The 17,055-nt window shown below is 51.4% G+C and overlaps 1 protein-coding gene across 2 annotated transcripts in view; it reads right to left on the bottom strand.

Moving 5' to 3' along the window:
* cacna2d2a (calcium channel, voltage-dependent, alpha 2/delta subunit 2a) overlaps positions 1 to 17,055 on the bottom strand; it is a 253,399-nt gene that overhangs the window by 47,607 nt on the left and 188,737 nt on the right. For both annotated transcript variants that reach the window (XM_069189531.1, XM_069189532.1), the window contains exons 9-10: positions 9,465 to 9,515; positions 6,879 to 6,978 (exon numbers count right to left, since the gene is read on the bottom strand). In XM_069189531.1, the coding sequence (XP_069045632.1) occupies positions 6,879 to 6,978; positions 9,465 to 9,515 (151 nt within the window). The remainder of the gene's footprint in view (positions 1 to 6,878; positions 6,979 to 9,464; positions 9,516 to 17,055) is intronic.

Genomic DNA, 17,055 nt, shown 5'->3' with positions numbered 1-17,055 from the left:
CGCCACGGTTAGCCAGAAAGGAGTACTCCACACTCTCCTGCAATCTCGAGTGTTTCGCTTTCCTTTATTTTTTAGGACGGCAGGTTAAGATTTAAGACTCTTAAGTCACCCAAAACACTAAATCTTCTCAGTGCCACGCAAGTAATAGATTTCTGCCTGCTGCATCCTTGAAGCCTCCAAAGCCCCAGTGATCTGTCCAGAAAAATAAAGCCCCTTCTGGTTTCACAAGGCTGTTTCAGCACCATGGACAGCGGAACGCAGAGTCTCCAGTCAGCCTCTCGCTGCATAAGAAGCCTTATCTCATGAACACCACTGCTTTGTGTTAAGCTCTGCGCTCACCAGGACGGATGCGCTGCTCTGCTTGGCAGAGGGACTGCTGCCTGCGAGCTTTGAGCTTTCCCTCATACAGCCAGGTACCTCCAACCCCAAGGGCAGGGCTGGCAGCCACAGGCGGCAACACTACTGCTGCTGCTGTCCCGCCAGGCAGCTGCTAGCAACTGCCCTGACACTAATCTGGAAAAGCATGCCCTCCCAAATCACAGGTGCACTGGAGATGCCCTACAATGCAACAAAGTGGTTTTAGTCTGCAGTCTAACACCACCGACTGGCTGAACCTCTCCATCCCAATTTAGAAATGAGCTGTCAGACTCAAACGTATCTATTTCTTTTAAAGCCGCGCAGCGGCTTTTGGAAAGGCAAGGCACGATTTGCACCTCCAGCAAGTGCTGCCGCAGGCTCAGGACAGCCGGGTCCGTGCCCCTCTGTCGAGAAAATGCCCCCCCGCCTCTCGCGCCCCGCCTGTTCAGCAGACCGAGGCGCGGTGGGCGACTGATGCGCCTCAGTGTAGCGGAAGGCTTGCCGCGGACAGCGCCGGAGGACAGCCGGGACCGCGGGCCCGCTTCTGCCGACTCCACGGCGCCCACGGGAGGCTGGGTAGTTGCGTGACCAGCTGGCCGCTTCCTTCAGGGTAGCCAACTAATGACACTTCTGCTTTAATGTGACAGAGGCGGAATAACACTCCTCCTGGCTCCTAATAGCTCAGACGCACGCGCACTCCCGGTGGCTGTCTCAGAGTGCTCTCGACAGCGGAGGAAGACTGGGCCGGCGGAGGCGGGGGGGGGATGGCGAGCCCTGTCCATTTGTAATAAACAGAAAAAGACATTCACCCAATCCTCCTTCCGCCTGCCACCTGTGGGCCCCCTGTTCCTATTTTCCCACCCAGCCTTCTCACAGCTCCGGGGAAGGGGAAATTGCTTTGGCTAGCTCTGAGACCATCGAGGATGACAAAATGCCCCAGCGGCCAGAGAAGGAAGCGCTTTCCCTTCGGTGCGCACAGAGCTGGTGCTCCCGTCGCTCTGTTTCCAGCAGGTCCTGGACTCCTGGATGCGTTCACCCCAGAGTTCGGCCCTGGTAGCAGTTTGGGATGAAATTTCCCCCCTGGCCGTTACCAGTCATGGCCTCCTAATAACCCCCCTCTCTGAACTGGCTTCATCCCTCTGCTCTCCTCCCTAATGAGAGCTGGTGTGTGGGGGGCGGACTGGCGCATCATCCAGGAGGGGGTACAAACTGGTGGTGGTGTTAGTGGGATTCCGTATTACTTGTAAATCACTTTGAGTGGCGTGTCCAGAAAAGCGCTATATAAGCGTAAGGAATTATTATTATTTTTCAGACTTCTCTCTCTGTTCTGGCTCTGCACCAGTGCGAGAGCGAAGGTGACGTCCCCTCGGAACAAGCTTGCCGAGACGGGGAAGAGAGAGAGAGAGAGAGAGAGAGAGAGAGAGCGGAGAGCATCAGGGAGCTGTGGAGCCACAGAGCCAGGGCCCCGTCGCATTCCATTTGCCTGCTTCCCCGCAAGGGCACTGGGAGCTCTGTATTTATGCAGACAAATGAAGGGAGTAAATATCACTTACACGCTGCGCCGCCTCCTTAATCTCGCCCGTCCACTTCGCTTTCCCGAGCTGTCATGTCGGCCCCCCCCCCCCCAGCTCCCCAAACACCTTGGCTCCGCCGATCTTCTCCTCTTGCACCGCAGAGCCCCGTGCCTCTCAGCTTCCATCAGGCTTCGCTCGTTAAAGACGCATGGTCATGCGTGTGCGCGCGTCCGTGTGCCTGCGCGTCATGTTCTCAAAAGTCCTCCCTAACAGACACGGCCCATCTGCCAGCGCAGAGGAACCCGACCCGGTTCTGGTTTTTAGTTACTTCGGATGGATACCCTGGTCTTGGACTTCGCCTCCCGTTTTGGATTTCCCTTTTTGGATTTATGCTTGGATTGTTTGCCCCGGACTCACTTCCCCTGGACACCTGCTCACCTCAGACACGCCCCCCTGTCTCCTGACCGACTCCTGCATGATATTTTTCCCTATTGTTTCTTCACCTTCCGGATCGTGTCGTCCGCATAGGGACCGGAAAGAACTGTTTCCTGACAAAGGGCAGACGAGCCGCAGCTATCTGATCCCTCCAGCTCCCCCTGCAGCCTGCAGAATCCTTTTTCTTTATGAACAATGTTCTCTCCCACATCTTGGAATAAACGTTCCATTACAAACTATTCCTCCAAAACCACGAGCACTGGGCAGCTCAGAAGCGCGAGCCTTTCTCCTCTGCTGCTGATAAGGGAGAGATTTACTCAGCGTTTGGCGTCTGTATTTGTGCATGTAGGCAGACGTTTGGGTATTTTAATTAATGGAACTGTTATGAGCGGTTTAGACAGTGTTAATTGGGAATGTTATCTGATAATTGCCTTAATTATCACATGGGTCTGAAATGACACGCCCTCACCAGACAGCATGAAATCACACTGTGCTCCCGTAAAACTCATCGTACGCCGAAATTCCGGTCTTGTTTCTACTTGTCTCGGCTGTAGCTGCAGACCACCAGGGCATCACTGCTGGCTTGATGACCAGGTGAGAGGCAAGGCCACCGGGAGGAGTCAGCCAATTCCAGCGCACAAGCCCCATCCGAGCACTCTTCCCACTCGTCTGGCTGGGCGACTGATGAGTCTTCCCGTCTGCTGTCCTGCCCGTCAAGCACCTTGTGAACCTCTTCAAGCAAACACGCCGCCCCGAGGCTCAGCTCTGGGAATGGTGGCATGGGACAGGAGAGGGCCCGGCGCGGTCTGGGCGAACGTCAGGGCAACAGGTGAATTCGAACTCCAGAGCTGCTGTAACCCCGCAGCGCCTGGAACAGAAACCCCTTCCCCTCCCCTTTTCCTTCGTTCTTCCCTCGGCCTCCGTCTGCTCCGGCTCTGCAGGACGACCTAGTTAGGTATTCCAAGCCGATTCCTTCGGGGCGGCTCCGGCGTGCAGCTGCGCGTGTCTAGACCGGGTCTGAGCTGTAACGAGCGGGTGCCGGGGCTCTCGGCAGGGTGCCCTCGAAACATGACCGGCAGCAAAGCGAAGAGCAAGGGCCGCCCGCCTTCCCAGGAACCCCCGCGGGGAGTGAGGCGAAGCTGGCGAATGCACCTCAAACCCACCTGCCCCCCCCAGTCTTGAGGACGTTACAGAAACTGTGGCAGGCAGGGCATGCGGATCTTTATGATAAATAAATTAATAAATGAAATAAATTTCAGTGGAGGATTCGCAAAGCGTTTCTTACAAATAACAAAACAAATCGGGGGGGGGGGAGACACATAATCCTTTGCATAATTAATTAGCTCCCCTTCTGCCCTGCTTGCAGCTCCTACTGTAGGATTGAGAAATACCCTGACCGGTTGATAGGGATTAGCAGAGATTACTGTGTTCACGGAGACCTTACATCTGAACTGAGCACACCCAAGACCCCCAACCACCCACTGCTGCGTGTCCGAGCTTCTGCACCAACGGCTCGATTCGCTTCCCGGCTTTTGTTATTTTGCGTGCACGTAAACTGCAGAACTGCCAGGGTGCCTGGAAATCCTCCGATTTCCAATGGAGTTCCGTGCTAGGGGTGTGTCTGAGAGGGGAAGAGTGAAATTGATGCACCGAAGAGAACACAAACTACTGCACGGCACGACGTCAGACTTTTCCGGTGCTTATGTCGGCCTTATAGGAACAGCTCTGTCTTCGGTCACAATAGAGCACCTTTTTTTTCCAGAGGATAAGAGGATTGCAAAAAGATGAGTGAGGTTTCAGATTTCATCTGGCATGCCTGTGCCTTGCACCCAATATCCCTGACTTCACTTTGATAAATAAAAACTGCCATAACACTCATTGGCGTCACTGCAACGCTGAGAGTGGTTTTCAGCCCTTTCAGCGAGTCAGGATTGAACGCACAGGAAATTGCCCAGGAGAAACAGAACTGAGGCCGGAGCTGTAGAGGCAAGAATGGACTTGACCTTCTGTCTGCAGGGATGTGAAAGACAAAGAGACAGGAGAATCTGGAGAGAGTGATGTCTCTGATCTCAGTCCCGTTCCCTCCTGCAAGATGGCATCGCACCTGTTTTTAAAGAGAAAGCCTGTGAACCACCCCACCCTGTCTGTCAGCCACAGCCGACTAATTCTGCAATAGCACCAGCTCTCCAGCTCTCCATCTCCCAGGGCTTGCCAGTCCAGCTCCACAAACTCCGGCGGAGAAAACAAGCACAGAGGCTGGTGTCTCTCCCTGTCTGAGAGAACGCCGCTGCACGATCCCTGTCTGCTTTAGAACCCTTCAGGGCTCTGGGTGAGTGGCAAAGCTATGTGCACAGGGAAGCATCTTCAAGGAACTGCTTTATGACTTCCTGTGGTCCTAACACATCCCCTTATTCCAGCCTTCCCTGAGCTGAGATTATTTTTCTCTTGCACGGGCAAGCAGCTGCTGCTCAGTTGCAATCTCTAGAAATAAAACAAGAAGAATTCTGCTTTAAACATGCCCCTCTAATTGAATAAACCAACAGCTCGGGACGGCTCTTATTTACATAACTTGTTTCTGGTTTACTGCTTTGACTCACCTTGTTTTTTTGCAATTATTCCCCATAGACACACAAAACCCTATTTCAGAAAACTAAAAAAGAGGGAAACGAGAGAAGCCATTCAGCACATCTGGAGCATCCAGTAGCTAGCAGCTAAAGGACCTCATCCGCCATTTCCTGAAAGAAGCCATCCTATGGGCTTCAACGACATGGCTGGACAGCTCGTTCAAAACCCACCCCCCCATCCTTTGCAGACAGTGACCTGTGTTTTTGTTTTTAAACACACTTCCTTGCAGATGCTAACACGGTACTGTACATGAAGAGCAACGATGCACCCAATCTCCAGCCCCCACATTCCAGGCTGCCAAAAGCATAGCAACTGAAAGTGGATAATAGCAAAGAATTTTTCTAACAATGCTAAAAAAAAATGGAAAAAAAAAATCAATTTTGTTCTCGCTGTGGCGGCAGCTCATCTCCCATTTGTATTCAGCAGAATTAAAAGGGACAGATTATTCCCCCGTTGTTTTGTTTAAAAAGCTGTTATTACCTTTTAAAGTGGAAGAAAGGATGAATATCAACAAGACAGAAGTAATGTTCTGTCCCCTCTCTGCGTACTAATAAGACAGCAAAATTGTATCGCCCTGTGATTTGACAGCTGCTTGAGCCACTCTCGTTCCACTCATCTCCAGACAATTTCACCCTGCCTCGTATTCCGCTGACGAGCTGCCTCGTCTTCGGCCGCGAAAGCAGCAGGATCTATCCCCCCTTCAGCACACGGCTCACGCCACTGGGCGTCGTGACCCAACCATGCAGCGAGATCTGCTGGCGCCAAGAGTGAGCTCCCTCTTATCGCCCTGGGCCATACGGGGTTCAACCCAGCTCTCCCAGTGTCTCAGTGGTCTGCGCCCCCTTTCAGCCTGACAGCCCACCATGGTATGCAATAAATCCACGTCTCTGTCTAGCTTTGACTCTATGATGTCTGAGAGAAAGAAATACAGTCCTGGGTTGAGAAACGCAGAGCTTGCTGCACACTCACAGGCCAAGACCATTTTACACCGGAGCGTTGACAAAAACTGTCCAAGGCCACACAATGTCTCCTGTGCTAAATGTTGGGTGTTAGAGCTCGCCTGAAAGGAGAGCCGGGTTCCTCTTTCTTTCGAACCTTTAGCCCAGGTGTCCTGCCATCAGCATCTTCGAGAATCTCTTCAGAAGCTTATTTAATCATCACCCCGTGTGTCTATTTACAGTGGTCAGAGTCCTAGAACGTCCACTTAGTGTCAGGCCGGGTCAGGGAGGACAAATTACAGTCAACCTGCCTCTTAAAGGCAGCCACGGGACTCGGGTCATTGTAAATAGACACATTGGGTGATGATTAAATAATCAATTAGATAATTGGTTAAGGGCTAGAAGACAGATTTTCAACTGGGTGTAATAAAAGCAATTTTTGGTATATAAAGGATATCATGGTATTAATAGTAATTGGGTTTTAGAATAGCAAACCTTTGAGCATTACTTAGCCACCTTATTTAGAATGCTATTACATTCCCCTTCAGATTAAAATCACGGACTTTGATTACGAGCTCACAAAACAGGATTTCACAAACAATTCTAACATATGTTACAATAAATATGGAAATGCCAATTTTCCATCTCAGTTCCACTTTATAATATGCTGCTGGGTCCCGATCCACAAATTGACAACCACTGGGTTAGACTGACATTCTGAGCCTGAAAGGATCGACAGAAGGCCCGTCTGGTATTGACACATGGTTTAACAAAAGCACAGCGTCTGTGTCAGCTATACGCTCAAACACTCATACTAGATCCGGACTGCAGTTTACATGAATGTGTCCCATTTGCATTCGCAGTACCACTGTGAAATGATATACTGCACTTATTCCTCGGGGGCACAGGCATTTCCTTTTTCTTTTCAGAACTCTGTTACAAACATTTAAAAGGCTCTTCTCCGTGCCCCAGCAGGCCACACTGGGAAGTCCTTACGGACAAGACTTACGGATGCCACGTTGACGTAATCGTCATCAGAGAGGGTGTCCAGCATCTCCGTGACGGAGGTCTTCATCAGCTTCAGGGTCAGCCCACTGACGCTGCCGCTCCTGGTGAGGACAAGGGGAACACAGGGTGAGGGGCTGAACCCCCAGCTTCTGCGACAGAGGGCCTGCAGCCTTACAGGTGCCCCTCCGCCACTGGCAGAAAAGGGAAGTCCAATCGTGAGCCTACACATTCACGGGCGCTGCAAGGTGGAACCGCCACCAGGGTTCTGTCACGATTATAGTCCCCCCTCCTTAAGGGTGCTCCAGCCCTTTCACGTGAGACTTTATTCTGTGCACCTGTTCCCTATTCCCAGCCCACCTTAAAAGCCAGGCGCTGACGCTCATCCGGGCTCTGCATCTGATTTCCGTATCGTGCGAGTCCGGGACCAGGAAGCGCCTGGTCCCGTTAAGGTTTTAACCTCTGTTCCTGTTCCCTGTCCGCCGGTTCCGACCCGGCCTTCGTGGTTTTAACTTCGTGTTTTGATGGATCTCCTGGTTTTGGACTTTCTCGTGTGTTTTTGGATTCCCTCTATGGATTACTCTTTGGGATTGTTCGCCTCGGCCACACCTCCCCCGTGCACCAGCGCACCTTGGACACGCCCCCCTGTCTTCAGCCCCGTATTCCTGCATGACGTTTCCCCAGTGTTTCCCCACTTCGTCGGATTGTGTCGTCCGCATAGGGTCCGGAAAGAACTGTTCGTTACAGGTTCGAGACTCATAGTTGAATCGCAGGTGACAAACTGCTGTTGTAACCTTGAGGAAGGTACATCACACTACTTCACATATTCAGTGAAATACCCAGCTCTGTGAATGGGTACAAGCTGCTTTCGTCAGTCGTCAGTCTAACATTTGTGCTAACAGAAGTCACCCTTACTGTACTGTGAAACCTACATATGGGGACCCGAAGAAATGTGTGACTTCAGCACGTTGGTGACAACGACAGCTGTAGTAGTAGTCGAAGCGGCAGACTGGATCACCTTCAGTGTGGAGTTTTTGTCTCATATTTCTTCTGACCTTCTACAGACATGCTGTCAAGTTCTATTGGCATCTCTGTATTGTCCCTGCCTGTGAGTGCCGGTCCTGGGATGGGCTATGGCCTTGTGCCCGGCACTCCTGGGACAGGCTCCAGTTTCCCACAATCGGAATGACAGCAATAACTGCCCCTTTATTAATGGAATAATGATAACAAGCCCTCACACTCAATAGCAAGCCCCTTTACAATGCTAATCCTTCCAACAATTTTAGTTTGATAAACTAAATGTTACCCCACTGCAGAACTGGGCAAATGACAGTGCAGATTAATCTCTGGAACAAATGTGATAACAGCAATGACCCGAAGTGTAACTGTGTCTCTAATTGGAAGTGATCAGCACATGACTGCGATGGGAATATCAGGTATGGATGGTGCTGCAGCTGTAAATAAGATTATCTGACCCCAGCCCCACCCCTCCCACTGCGCCGCCACACAGACATGGCTGGAGCAGGGCCGCAGGAGAGCCGGCACAGCACAAACAGCCTCACGTAACATCTGGTATCACAGACCTGACGAGCACCGATTTTGGAAACTGCAGCATGCTGCCTTCCACTGAGACAGGCCAAACCTGTGGTTAATGGAGGGGTGTAGAAATCACAATGATGAGCAATGATGGATACCGGCCTCTTGTCTTGTTGCAGCTGTGCAGTTAGGGCTGCCATTCTGCACAGAGCTGTTAGTTCTGCATTTTATTAACCCTCAGCTTGCAGTTCTCACACACTGGCTTCCAACTCTGATCCTGGAAGAATGCTGGGTCAGTCCAGATTGGCTGCGTTTCTCCGGTGCTGTTTGACGACTTAATTACAAATTATCTGCCCTGCGCCCTTTTGGCTTTTCTTTTACTCGTTTCTTTTGTTAGTCCCGAGTGTCAAAAACGTCCTGTTTCAAGGGTCCTTTCCACTGACGTCCGTACACAGGGCATCCCCCATCCCCTCAGCTTGCTGTGCTTTCTGACTAAACAGGTCTTACTCTGGGATCAATTCATGATGAACACACAGCTGGGAGGGACACAGTATGAAACATTCCCATAGTGGGAGTGGTAGCATAAAACACACCCACTGCCGGAATGACACACTGTGAGACACACCCACAGCCAGAATGACACCATGTGAGACACATTCACATTGGGAGTGACACCATGTGAGACACGCCCACACTGCGAGTGAAACCCGGAGACGCCCATATCGGGGCGCAACACCATGTGAGACACGCCCACACTGGGAGTGACACCATGTGAGACACGCCCACAGTGGGTGACACCATATGAGACACGCCCACACTGGGAGTGACACCGTGCATGACACGCCCACATAGTGGTGTAACACCATGTGAGACACGCCCACAGTGGGAGTGACACCACATGAGACACGCCCACATTGGGGTGTAACACCACAGCTGTTTTAATGCAGTCAATTATGTTTCACAAATGGCATCCACCATCACGCGTCGCTTTGCTGCTTTCCTGGAACATAAAGACAGGGAGCAGGTGGAACGCTAACGAGTCGCCAGAACTTACACGTCTACAATGATCACCATGTCCTTTGGAGACGACGCCCCTTGGATGTACCTGCGAACGACAGAAATCAACTGTTTAGTCAAATAGCACTAGGTGCACTAAGAGATCGGATTTTGCATGGATTCAGCCAGGTTCCTAGGCCCTTTATAGTTTTTCCTGCACTCTTAAAAAACTGCACATCATCGAGGGGGAACGCAGGAACCCTCAGCATTAAAATCCACTGGAGAACGTTCCTGGTTCGGCTAAGGGTGTATTGCGATTCCCTGACCTCCTGCTGTTAAAGGTTGGCGCTCCAACCTGAGTCCTGAGTTAAATCCTGAGTTAAACTGTTAAACTGATAAACAGCACAGTGCTGAGGGCCCCCATCTCGTCAGGCAGAGCCGGAACCCTGAGACACTGCAGCCTGTAGTGTGGGATTAACTGAGCATGTCCGGGGTGGAAAGAAAAAGAAAAAAAAAATCCAATTATTTTTAATAATAGACAGCGAGACATCAAAGGTAGAATTTCCACCGCGCTCCACGACGAGCGGCATTCAGAATCAGGACTGGAACCATGAGGCATATTGGCGTGACTTTTATCAATTTAATTACTAAAATCTTAATTTAAAAAGAGAGAGAAAAAGAGGGAGAGAGAGAAAGCTCCTCTTTCATATGGTGCTGCTAAATACTTATCAAGGCAGTCCCGTCCCTGGGTGAGGAAACGTGTGCTGTGGCTGCCTCTTCAAGAGAGCATGTCTAGGACTCTCACTGCAGAGACACAAGCTTTTACTTAAAACAAACACGCAGCAAGAAATTGGTTTATGCTAATATGGAGAGAGCATTTTTAAATAAAAGGGATAAGTAGTATGTTCTAGTTGTCTGAAACTGAAATGGTCTTTACTTCTTGTGATTAGGTGCCAGTGAGAGGAAAGGACTCAAAACAATTTAATAAAGAGCAGCACTACCGCCAGGAGAGGTTTATATGTGGAGCGTTGAGACTCAATTGGTTGATGGGAGTCTTTACAGAAAAACAGAAGGGTCTAATAGACTGATCAACAGCGTGCAGGGGAGGGTCGCAACTGATCAGACACACGATGGCTAAAAGGTACAGCTTGTTGTGCCCAGAGTCCTTTCTGACACTGGGCACAACCGTAAATGGTGGAGACCATTAAAACGCTGCTAAAAATAAAATAAAAATCACTATCACAACGGAAACAATGTACAGCACATTGCACCCCCCACCCATATTTTAGGAACACCCTGTCAAGAGTCACAAAGGCCATTGTAAGGACACTATAAAACATAACATTATCGTTATTTAACTTTCATATGCTATAAAATGGAAAATCAGGAACTGATGTTCTGTGCTCAAATAAGCACTTACAAAAATTCAGAACTGGAATTGTCCAGGTTTATCCCAAAGACTGGGAAAACGCCTTCCTTTTAGCACGGCCGGACGCACCAGGACAAACGGCCGCGCGCGACAGTGTTTCTGCTGGCTCCTGGCCTCTGATGCATTCTCCCTGTATCACGGCTGCGCTGAGCTCTGCACAGGCAACTGGTCTACTGAGCGGTAAGTGAAAGCCAAGGGCTATCGCCAGCAGTGGAGTCCATTCCTCTATATACACTAGCTTGACAGATGCTGGCGAGTGCAATACAATCAGCTAATGGCTGTGTGTACAGCAGGCCCATCGTTGCAGGGGTCCGTGTTGCGATGGGCGCATGGGCAGGAGTGTCTAGTCCCTACTGATTGATTGATTGATTGATGGCAGCCTGACTGCACGGCTACACTGATCCAGTCCTGGGGGCCCACTTGCGGCCCCTCCTGTGGGCTCCTCCCGGAGTGACAACACGTCCTCGTTCTGCTGTGGATCGCTGGGGCGCACCAGACATGAGCCCCAGTGAACACTGCTGGGATGAGCTGGGATGACACGTGGCACCTAGGGCTCAGGGACCAGAGAACGGGCACACGTCGAGGTTCTACGCAAGGAATGGAACGGAATCCAAGAGGACAGGATCTGCAACACGGTGCAAATCATGTGACACAGAGGTGCAGACTGTCTACTAGCCTGTGACTTTGACAACAGACCTCCCGTCGATCAGCACTGCTAATTACAAATGTTCATCAGCAGAATGAATTTGCCCACGTCATGTCGGTTCAATCAAGTGTCAACACACCTGCTGCGAAAGGCGATGTGCAATACTCCTCATCACCCGGATACAAACTCGCTTCAAGTCTGACAAACCTGCGGACCTGCTCTTATAGGGTTAATACAGGCTTTAACTTCCTTCTTGTCACTTCTGCACTGCCTCCTGTTCATGACGTCTGTGTAGCAGCTGTCAGCAAACCGCTGGGTATTACAGTTCAACTCTGAACCTTTGAGCAGACTGAGGGTCTCCTGCTGTAGTGCGCTGCGCAGCGTAGTCTAAGAATAACGAGGAACGAGCACTCATCCAGTCCCGGGACCCCACTCGCACTTGTGCAGCTATCGAACCTACAGTATCTAACAAAAGCTGCCACTTCACTGCACGTGCCTCTCGCTGTCTCTACCACGCGCACCCTTTAAAAAGGGCTCTCTGTAACTTTCAAGTGAAGGCACGACAGCCCACTCAAGAAGACATTAAGGTCTGCTCTAGGAAGTTCAGAAGCAGCACCTGACCTTACAATCAAAGAAGTCATCTTGAGTGTCCCCGAGATGCACACTGCATGTTCAGCATACAGTATTCGGCAGTTATGGACATCTGTGAGGGCTACCTTGCAGGCTTCTGGGGGGGGAGGTTGAGTCGCTATAAATCAATAAATCAGTGACAGGTGAGGCCATCGCCGTGGGAGGCCCGGATCAAGGGAAAATCCAGCGGGACTCAGTTCTCTGTCAGCCGAAGGGCGTTTCCACCCACCCTCTGCAGCACAGCGGCTTCCAAACAGCAACGCAAAGACACTGCGCGGGGGAGCTCAGCAGGCGCCAGCACCTCCGGTCCTGTCCGTGCGCTACTCTCCCGGGTCCGGACCGGGGAGACGATACGAGGAGACGGAAATTCAGCAGCGGTAGAGAAGGGGCGGATTAGACAGGCTCCGTTACCGGCTCTACACTTGAATTTCCAGCAGTTCCAGGTGCCAGATCAGTAGGCCTTATCTGTGTTTTCGGCAGCGGCGAGTGTTGTGCGTCGCAGAGCCCCCGACGCGTGCGTGTCGGAGCGACAGGTTTTGTTATTTGACGGACTGACGCCTCCCGAGCCCGGCTCTCCCGGGAGACGTGCGGACTGAATAAAGATTAAATTAAGATAAAATAAACTCCAGGAGACGCAAATCCACAGCTGCCCTCAGAAAGATGATGTAATCTTGACTTGTTTATTCCGCCTGAGCCTCCAGAAGCTCAGCTCTTTCTTCCAGCATCTCGGCCGCTCAGTGGGGAGGGAGAATAGGGGCGGGGGGGGGGAGAGGGGGGCCATTCTTGTATTATGGTTTGTTTCTGAAGCGTAAAAATAAAAAAAAACGTATTAAAAAAAACACAAGTGATCAACTTTTCACGGCAATGGAACTCTAATGAAGAAAAAAACAACACGAACGCTGAAGATCTTATCAGTCTGCAGCTTTTGTGAGCTGCCGTCACCGAAATTAAGGTGCGGCACGCGTTGTGTTCACCCTGTCGATTCTCATGACAATCCCCTCTCCCTAATTCAGCACGATAAGGAAGTTCTGTTGGGATCTGGGACCGGGGTCCGGCTTTCCCCGGAGTTGCAGTGCAGAGGAGAGTCCATCACCTACAGAAATCCGGAGACAATACCGTAGGCATTTCTCAGGTATGGTTTCCAGGCATCCTGTGGTTCTCTCAGTCGCTACAGCGAATAGTCAAGGCCTCCAGATTTTGTTCAATCGTTTTCCCGAGGCCGTTCAGGGAGAAATCCGGGAATCGCGTCCGGATTGCGCTGCTGGGGCGGGTTTTGAAAGCGGACTGCTCTGCGTTGCGGGGGGGGCCCTTCCCCGGGTCGGCTGCGCCCCTCAGACAGCGGGCGGCACCGCGGCCGGCCTGTGACAGGGAAGACGAGAGGCCACCCAGTCCGCTCATTTCAAGCGGGCGCGTTATCAAACGGCTCCCTGCGGGCCCGGCCGGCCCAAAATATTTACCGCCGCGAGATGGGCTTTTGTGAAAATCGATACCTCTCTGCCGGCTGCCTGCTGGAATGCGCTGCGGCGGTAATGGGATCTTCGCGATGCTTCGGTGGCTCAAGCCTGCGTCCTCTGCTCTGTGTGCTGCCTGGCTCCATCTCTCTGCCCCCCCCCCTTCCCTTTAATAACCCTTACAGACGTTACAATTGAGAAATGTTAATAATTAATGTCGGAGCAATTGGAGACAATTAACTGTGGTGGTTGGGCCATTAATTTTCCGGGGGGTCTGGGGGTGGGAAGGCAGCCAGGGGGAACAGTTCGGCAGACTCAGGGTAATTGCCTTCATTTCCCTGCTCTCTGGGGCTGCAACCTGGAAGAAAAATGCTTTTTTTTTTTTTTAAAGACGTCCAAGGGGCTACCCCACCACTTGACACCCCAAAATGTCCTACGACGTCCGCTTAATCACTTGGCTGACAGAGAGAAACACTGGAGCGCAGCTGGTCCTCTGCTCACTTTTGCATCCAGACAGCCACAAGCCTGGCAGGGTTTACATTAGCACCGACAGTATACATACACATGCAATCAACACCATTTACTTCCCAATGCATTGTTGCACAGCTGCTAGGCTCCCAGTTAACCAGTTTAAACGCTGCCGTTCCCAAAGCATCATTTGTTTCCTCCTGTTTCAGCTCCGTTCCGGAACGCACGCAGGCCCGCGGAGCAGCCGGCTAAAGATATTTTGGCAATTCGTGGGGAGTCAATTACATACTCCCCGAGTCTGCGCAAAGGTCATCGCGGAGCACAAACAGAAAATCACGAGCTCAGCCACCAGGAATCGGAAACATCACTTAATTAAAGAGATCGCTCAGCCGTCCCAGAGGCGCCTGAGACTTTACTCCTCCCTCCCCTCACGCCCAAACTTTTCCGCAAACATCCAAGCCATTCTGTCTTGGAACCCGGAGCAACTCCTCCAGCTTTTAGTGCCGAGCAGGAAGCGGCATCTTGTGTAGCAACAGGGAAACGGGTGCCGTGTTCCTGTGTTCTACACGCACACGCTGACCGGACCCAGAGAGCCGTGTGCTGGCATAGGGGCAACACTGGCACCACCTGACCCCTGAACTCACAGAGGGCGCAGCTGTGCCAGCTGCTAATGCAGGGGCTCCCAATCCTGGGCCCAGTGCCCCCCCACACACACACACACACACACCTGCTGGGTTTCGTTCCAGCCAAGCCATCAGTCTCACAGTCACACCCTGTGCGCTGACATCATGAATAGTAAGATCAACAATGGCTGCTTGTTTCGGCTCTTGAATGTGTCGGAGCTTTAACCATTGTATTTTGAAAGTGAAATCAATTTGGGGGACATCCAATCCCAAACTTTGGACTAGAAAACAAAACGCGAATCTTCAGATGAAGATCCCTCTTTGGCCGTGTATGGGTTCTGATGAAGGCGGGATGGAATGGGTCACCGGGACCAGGACTGGGCACCACTGCGCTACAGCACGAGCCCCGTTCACTGCAGCGCCACCTGCTGGTGGGCACCTGACACCCCTCGAACCCGCGCCCGCAGACGGGCTGTCCAGCCAGAGATGGCCCAGCCAGGCCGCAGCAGGTGAGCTGTCCTAATGCCCAGGTGAACACGGCAAGGAACTAGAGAGACGACACTGCGCACAGGATGGGTACCGACCCAATCTGGAAGGACTTAACAGACTGGAGGGTCTGCTGGAATTAGACAAGTAATGCTGGGAATGACGACACCTGATCTCTTCCTCCCGAGCTGCCCAGCAGAAATTCTGGAAGCTGGTCTGGAAGGCAATTATTTTAATGGGAATTTCAGTAATCCCTAAAATTGTTAGTAACATAATAATTCATAAATGACTGGTCACTATATCACACTTAGCTAAACAGTTGTGCTGCCTTGTGTTTTTGTGCCGATCCAAGGCCTACAGAAATGACATGGATTCTAACCAGCAAACTGTGTTTCTGAAAAAGAAACTGGATTTGCACATCTGTTGAAAGAACACAGCAGCCAGCTTCTGCCTCTCACGTTAGTGACTAAATGCCTCAGCAACACTCCAATTACCAGAGCTCCTCATTCTAAGATTTATACTCTATTTTACAGGTTTTCTGCTAAATCAGGTTCTGTCAGGGAGAATCACCAGGGACATTTCTGACAGTGGAAATCTAATTAGTCTGTCAGTTCAGACCCTGTTAACATCTCTTTACATAGTTGAGTCTTATTATTGCATGGCACAGAAGGAAGCAGGTTCTGTTTATGATGATGGTTTAATAGTTTTAACACAGGGCCAGACAAGCCAGTCTCCTCATCTTTAAACACAGGGCTCTTGGTGAAGCGGGAAAGGCAGGAGCAATTTGTTAGGCAAAGAGCTTGCGTCATTACAAAGAGGCTTATCTGAAATGTGGCGATGAAATGAACGAGGCCCTGATGATGCCCCAGAGCACAGTAACGCAGGAACTGTGGCCCAGCCCCCTGGACTCAGACCTACAGTATCTGTCATTTAAGAACATCAGACGGGTCACAACTTGCACAGACGCTAATTAACATCTAGACAAATTACTGTGCATCGCCGCCTCAATCTTGGTTTTAGAACAGAGAACATAAAGGTTAAAAGCGAGCGGAGAGCATTTGGCCCATCTGGCGTGTTTGCTAGTTAGTAATTGACCCCCGGATCTCATCCAGATTTTTCTCGAAAGAAGCCTGGGCACTGGCTTCAACAACATGGCTGGGCCGCTTGTTCCACACACCCACAGCCCTTTGTGTAAAGACATGTTCCCCCCTGCTCTCAGTTTGTATATCAATCACACTGCCGGCCTCAGCATCACTTTGCATTGAGAGCCTTCAGGTTCCAACCGCCTTCTGCTGACTTTCCTGGGGCAGATTCTCCTTCTGCTTTTAGCTCATGAACCATGATCTACGCGACCACTACACGCGCTGTCTGACTCCACATTTTGCACCAAACATATCGCTAGTTCACAAGGCATGCTGTCGGTCCCCAGACGTCCCCTGCTGTCACACTGCAAGCCACCCACGGACTCCGATTTGGGAAAACCTTGGGAAGGTGCCGCCACAGCCAGGAAAGTGTCGGCGTCTCCCGTGTATTGTGGGTAGTAGGGGCTCATCCCAGAACCATTTTATTTTTCCAGCCACGTAGTGACAAAGACGAGCAAAGCAGATGGAAGTTATTTACTCACCGAAAAAAAAAAAAACACATTTAGCCGTCATGGGAGCGCAGACTGGGAGCTCCGGGGCTGCAGTTGCTTGCGGGGGAACTTGAGAGTGTAATTAATCAACCGGCCCCCGACTGCATCGTTTTCATCCGAGCGCTACGGAGCCGCTGGACGGGCAGGGCTGCCCCCCAGAGGGGCGAAACGTCATCAGAATGACCCCGTCGGAAGGCGACGGTGACGGGCCCCACCTGCCAGCAGAGCTGCAGAACAGCAGAGCTAGCCCAGCCCCGCCTCGACCTCAGAGCCACCGCTAGGA

The sequence above is a fragment of the Lepisosteus oculatus genome, chromosome 4, assembly GCF_040954835.1.
Source record: "Lepisosteus oculatus isolate fLepOcu1 chromosome 4, fLepOcu1.hap2, whole genome shotgun sequence".
In the NCBI taxonomy this organism is placed as follows: Eukaryota; Metazoa; Chordata; class Actinopteri; order Semionotiformes; family Lepisosteidae; genus Lepisosteus; species Lepisosteus oculatus.
This window is presented reverse-complemented; position numbering and strand designations above follow the sequence as displayed.